Raw genomic sequence first — 6,367 nt, 5'->3', positions numbered from 1 at the left:
AGAACGGATATAACACTTTCCTTAGGTTATTTAAAGCGGCAAATGACCACCAAACCTTAATCTTAGCAGACAAATGTGCCAATGAAATCGTAAACGTGAATTGTTGGTGAAAATGTTGGACCAAAAATTTCAATAAAATATATAAAAATTTTGGGCGGGACGATGTTCGCCGGGTCTGCTAGTTCTATATATTTCGAATAATGTATGCTTCTTATCAATTAAGGTAAAACCAGAAATTTTTTCTGTATATGGAGAACCAATAAGAACGAGTAACACCGCGGAAAGTTTCCACAGCCGGTTTAATTTGAAAATGCCAAAACATGGGAATTTCTTCAAATTTATGGACATGTTGTGTGACGTAGATGAAACAAAGTCAATTGAGTATAGTAGATCAATTTTAGGATTAGTTTCAATTTATAAGAGTTAAAAAACTCATTTAGGTTTAGGTTTAGGTTACACTGGCCGGCTGATGCGCCTTACATAGACCCGTTGGTCCTTTGTAGTGCCAGATGGAGGTCCGTTTTACTGCGGTCTAAAGTAGTCGTCGTATAGGACGTCAACGCTTTTTGCGAAGTTCAAGAGTGCCTTAATATCCAGTTTTGAAACCTCCTCTAGTCCTTTAAACTGCGAAGCTCCGAGATAACTAAGACGATTTCTAGCTACGGCCGGACAGAAACAGAGGAGGTGTTCTAACGCCTCACTCATGCCCATTCTGCTTGTGTGGGATGCCAGTAGGTTGTGGCCCGTCATTAGGCCGACAACTGTCCTGCAATCCCTACGTGACCGTGTAAGCAAGAAATGGGTGTTTCCTTTGCTGCTATTGCACATGATCTTGGTGGTTTTGCATGTCGCTAATGCGTTCCTTCTCCCCCTGATCCGGCACCCAGCTCTTTCGGAAATTTCATTGTAGATCGTTTTTAGCGACTTTTGTATTTCCCGTACTGGTTCGCTAGCAAGACGGATGGCACTTTTGGCAATCTCGTCAGCTATTTCGTTGCCTAAAATGCCCTTGTGGCCTGGAACCCAGTATATATGCAGCCGTTTACTCTCGGCCGCCCTGTCTACTGCTTCCCTGCTTCTAAGGACATTTTCTGACGCAATACGATGTGAGATTATGGCCTTAATCGCCGCCTGGCTATCGACATATATATTGATATTTTTTATATAATTTCCTGCGTTGCTAGCTATCTCAGCAGCTTTCCCTACAGCGAAGACTTCCGCCTGGAAAATACTGCAGTACTCTGGAAGCTTGAAAGGTTGCCTGAGGTCTAGCTCGGCGCAATAGACTCCGGCGCCCACTCCATCAGCCATTTTTGATCCATCCGTGTAGATGTTATACGTTACGCGAGTCGCGTGCTCATGCGCCATCCGCCCTCCTTAACCGTATCTTTAAACCTTCTTTCCCAGATGAAGCGTGGGGGTATGTGGTCTATTTTGTCCTCCATCCCCCTGCATATCGAGCTGTGCCCGAAGGTTCTTGCGGAGAATTCACCTAAGGCCATCAATCTCGTGGCGGATTTCGCTGCAGTGCTCTCCACCGCGATGTCGATTGGTGGTAGGCCAAGTAGCCTTTCAAGTGCCGCCGTTGGAGTGGTCCTTAGCGCTCCCGTTATGCACAGTGCAGCGAGCCGCTGTAATCGCTCCAATGGTTTCCTATACGAAATTTTGTTTGCAGCGGTCCACCATACCAGAGCGCCGTAGAGCAATATCGGCTTAACTACCGCTGTGTAACACCAATGCATGAGGTCAGGGGATAGGCCCCATGTGGTACCCAGCATCTTTTTACATGCGTAAAGGGCACCACTGGCCTTTTTCACCCTTTCCTCCACATTTAGCTTCCACATCAGTTTGCTGTCCAAAATTACTCCCAGGTACTTGGTGTGATCCTTGATTGATAGCTCCGCCCCGTTGAGCCTCGGGGGTTTCCACACGGGGATTTTGTACCTTCTTGTGAACAGTACCGCATCCGTTTTGTCAGCATTTACCTCTAAGTTGACTGTTGTCGCCCATCGATGTACGACCCTTAGAGCGCTTTCCATTACGTTACTGATGGTGTCTAGGAATTTCCCCGTAACAACTATAGCTATGTCGTCCGCATAGGCAATTAGTCTGGGTGCTTTCCCTTCGAATTTTCCCAGAAGCTCATTCGCTACGAGTAGCCACAGGAGTGGTGACAGAACACCGCCCTGAGGAGTTCCTCTATGCGCTAGTCTGAGCAACCTGGCTTCGTTCCACTCCGCCTTAATTTTCCTGCAGCTCAGCAGGCTTTTTATCCATAGTAGGATGGCAGACTCTACCTGGGCTGCTTTTAGGCTTTCCATTATTGCCTCATAGGAGACATTATTAAATGCCCCACTTATGTCCAGAAAGACCCCTAGGGCATATTCTTTATGCTCCAGAGCTTTTTCTATTACCGCGGTTAGTGAGTGAAGTGCAGCCTCAGTGGATCTACCCTTCGTGTAGGCATGCTGCACCTTTGATATGCTGGCCGACGGCAGCTTATCCCTAATGTAGGCGTCCAGAATCTTTTCGAGCGTCTTTAGAAGGAATGAAGTTAGACTAATTGCTCTGTATTCTTTCGAATAGAGGGGATTTCCCTTGCCCGCCTTCGGTATGAATACGACCCTCGCCTCTCTCCAAAGGACAGGCACATAGTTTAGTCTTAAACATCCCTCGTATATTGTTTTCAAGTATGGTGTCAGCACTGCGGAAATTTTTTGAATCATGGCTGGAAAGATACCGTCTGTGCCTGGGGACTTATACGGCCCGAAGCCATCGATTGCCCACCGTATTTTTTCTTCCATTATGATGTCCGGGGGGACATTTTCCACGCTATCTCCTAGAAGTTGCAGATCTATGCTGTCTGTACACCCCGGAAAGTGTGTGTTGACTAGGTCTTCCAGTGAGTCCTCACTGCTTTCAGTCCACTCTCCACATTTTTTACGTAGTAACCTTGGATTAGTCGGGTTCTTGGATAGCAATTTCCTTAGCCTGGCTACCTCGGTTGTTTTTTCTAATTCGCCGCAGAAGCTCTTCCACGACTCCCGCTTGCATTTACGAATCTCTTTCTTGTATTCCTTAAGTACTTCCTTGTATTCCATCCAGCAGAACTCGTCATCGGCTACCTTGGCCAGTTTGAAGAGTTCCCTAACATTTTTCCTGAGTGCTCCGAGCCCCCTGTTCCACCAAGGTGGCTTTGAACCTCGCTTGGCATGTAGCGGTGGGCATGCGATGCGGTAAGCTTTATTTAGAGTGTTGGTAAGTGAGACTACCAGTTTCTCCAATTCAGAGTGGGAGTCACTTACCCTATACTTGGTTAAATTCTTCCTCACTACCCTTTCATACAATTCCCAGTTTGTATTCCTGTGATTTCTGAAGGTTTCGCTTTTTGTACGGGCTGAGAATTTTACCTGAAATCCTACATACCTATGGTCAGAGAACGAGGGTGTACTAAGCACCTCCCAATTCTGTACTCCGATTCCCCCACTAGTGTGGAGTGTTATGTCAAGGACGTTCTTCGAGGTAGGGCCAATATAAGTTGGTTCCTCACCCCGGTTAGCTATATCTAAATTACTTATTAATATAAAGTTTAGTAAAGACTCACCCCTTTCGTTGGTATGTCCACTCCCCCATACTGTGTTGTGCGCATTGGCATCCTCGCCTATGATGAGTGGGCGTTTCGCCTTCTCGGCCTCTCCCACCAACCTCCGGAGCTCGTTTGGTGGCGCCTCCTCGTCGTGAGGCATGTAACAAGATGCAAGGAGTATTGTGTCATCCTTGCCATCCTTCACAGCTACCACCGTCAGATCATCTGAAGAGAAATTAAGATCAATATAAGAGTGTATACTTTTCTTTACCAGTATAGCTGTTCTTACCCTGTTTGTTGCACTCGGGATGTGCGTATAGTAAGTTTGCGACTTTAGTCCAACTACCACGTTTCCCGACGCTATCCATGGCTCCTGGACTAACGCCGCATCGTAGCCGATCCTCTCTAAATTGAGGAGGAGCTCGGCAGAGGCGACCTTGCTTTTATGCAGATTTATTTGAAGAACCTTCACTGCAAGGATCAGGATTCTTTTCGGGGTCGGGTAGAATCTCCGGATCGCCCTTCTCGGTCTCCTGGAGCTTCAAAGTGGCCTCCAGGATCTCTCCCAGATCCTTCTCGACCTCTCGCTCCTCCAGTGTGTTAGCATTGTTATCGGCCAGGCTTCGCTTCTTCAGGCGAAGGTATACGCTACCTATGCCCCACGCCATCTTCCCGAACCTAGCGTACAGTATGTCTTCGGCCGGCTTGTTGATTTGGAGGATGTAATTTTGGCTGCCATCCTCCTTACAGGAGTTGGTGACCTTTAACACCCTCCAATCTCCCGTCGGCACGTCTGGGTTCTGTCTCTGCAGAAGCCGCAGCGCATTCTCCGGTTTTACCGTGCGGGGTATGAGCACCTTCGCTTTCGGTATGGATGGTATGCAGCTGCGGTCCACAACCTCCAAGACGGCGCCCTCCCACGGGCCTTGAAGCGTCGCAACAGCTTCCTTTACCCATAGTAGAGAGGGATCGTCCTTGCATCTTATTATTTTCACCCCATTTAGCCACCCCGCACCATCGAAAGTGGGCATGGTCGTGGTGGGGTCCCCATCCATTTTTGCGACGAGCGCATCCAGCAGCTTATGCTCTACTGCTCCCCAGCGCTCCTGAGAGATTTGTCCCAGCGGATTGCTCCGGTCTGTGAGTGCCACGATAAGGTGTCTTCTGGCTACCTCACTGGCCATTGCCGCCGCTCTCGATGTAGTCGGTTTCTCTAGATCGAGCCTGACGTTTGGCTTTGCAGCGTCGTCTCTGCGCCTCGATTTTTTGGCTGGCCTTGCTGTCTCGCTTTCAGCAGACCGCTGCCTTTTAGCCGCGATTCCTTCCTCTATCCGGTTTGCGAATCCCGGATCCGTGGCAGTGAATCGTGGCCTTGCCGCGTAGTACGCCCGGCCTTCCTCCATTTTCTCCTTAGCCCAAGCCAACCTTTCCTCCTCTTCCTTCGTCCGGTTGGACTTGCACCTAAGTCTCTCGTGGACTTTGACCGCCGCCTTGTATATGGCTTTAGCCTTCAACCCCTCCTTACTGGGTTTTGCCCTAGGCCTTTTCTTTGATGCCGAACAAGCACCTTTGGCATCCCCCGGAGAGCGTAGCAAGGCCTCCTCTTCTTGTGTGCAAACGCTCTCACCGCTTTCGAGGTCCGAGTCTTCGTGGACTGTGGCACCCCTGCGCTGTAGCGTCGCTTTGGCGGCAATACTACAACCGCTGTGAACCGCTCCCTTCACAGCGGAGGTGTGGCCGCTGGCGACACAGCAAGTAGACTCGCTGTGCCCGCCGGTGGTAGTAGCCACTTCTCCCACCGACGTTTGGGCTGATATCCCAGCCCGCTCTTCTTCCTTTCTGGCCTCCATGATGAGTTTTTATGTCAGGGAACCTCTACCCCTAGCGTTTTATACCTACCGCCAGGTACCTCGTTAGCAATGGCAGAAGTAGGCATACACCCCCCTCCCCCAGTTTCATATGCAGAGCAAAGCACTAGCAAGAGCTAAAGGATGGATACGTATTCCTGCCTTCGCTAGACGCCACCTGCTCCCACCGCCAAGACCCGCTCTAGGTACTAGCCTAGGTGCTAAGCCATCACGGTGACAGCAGCGACGCCCATTGCCCAGTCGGCACCCGCGGGGAGGATTTAGCTAAGAGGATTTTTGCCGACCAAAAAAAAACTCATTTAAAAAGCGCGACAAATTTATTAAAGAACGTTTAAATCTCTTGAAAGGGCACAAAATTACACTGAATGAAATTTAAATTCAATTTTCAAACATGAAGGAAAGTATGGTTCGTAAAGACTTTTTAAACGAAATCCACAGTTCGGATAGTGAAGCAAGTGATGACAATGCAGAAATTTCAACTGAAGATAAAACTCAAAACAATATTATCTGTGTTATATGCTGCGAACGGGAACGGCAACTTTTGTTTATTCCATGCAAACATTTTAAGATTTGCCAGTAATGTTTTCAACATATTAAAGAGCACGCAGATAAAAATCACACAAAAGCGCTATGTCCAATTTGCCGAGCAGTTATTAAAGACGCTTTCCCTATATTTTGTTAGACTTCATAAATAAAATTATTTTGTGAATATTATTATCTTTATGAATTACTAGCAGACCCGGCGAACTTCGTCCCGCCCAAAATTTTTATATATTTTATTGAAACTTTTTGGTCCAACATTTTCACCAACAATTCACGTTTACGATTTCATTGGCACATTTGTCTGCTAAGATTAAGGTTTGGTAGTCATTTGCCGCTTTAAATAACCTAAGGAAAGTGTTATATCCGTTCT

At 47.8% G+C, this 6,367-nt stretch overlaps 1 protein-coding gene across 1 annotated transcript; it reads right to left on the bottom strand.

Moving 5' to 3' along the window:
• Positions 1-4,029: 4,029 nt before the first annotated feature.
• Positions 4,030-5,774, bottom strand: LOC118756203. Its single transcript, XM_036490977.1, has one exon. It carries the CDS (start codon positions 5,434-5,436, stop codon positions 4,030-4,032), a length of 1,407 nt encoding a protein of 468 aa, XP_036346870.1. The 5' UTR covers positions 5,437-5,774.
• Positions 5,775-6,367: the final 593 nt, after the last annotated feature.

This window comes from Rhagoletis pomonella, unplaced genomic scaffold, assembly GCF_013731165.1.
Source record: "Rhagoletis pomonella isolate Grant_MI unplaced genomic scaffold, Rhpom_1.0 Rhpom_scaffold_09254, whole genome shotgun sequence".
Classification (NCBI taxonomy): domain Eukaryota; kingdom Metazoa; phylum Arthropoda; class Insecta; order Diptera; family Tephritidae; genus Rhagoletis; species Rhagoletis pomonella.
Note: the sequence above shows the minus strand (reverse complement) of the source record. Positions and strands in the feature narration are given on the sequence as shown.

Bases quoted from the DNA above. Each gene is read 5' to 3' on its own strand.
- LOC118756203 (XM_036490977.1), bottom strand. From the start codon at position 5,436: ATGGAGGCCAGAAAGGAAGAAGAGCGGGCTGGGATATCAGCCCAAACG.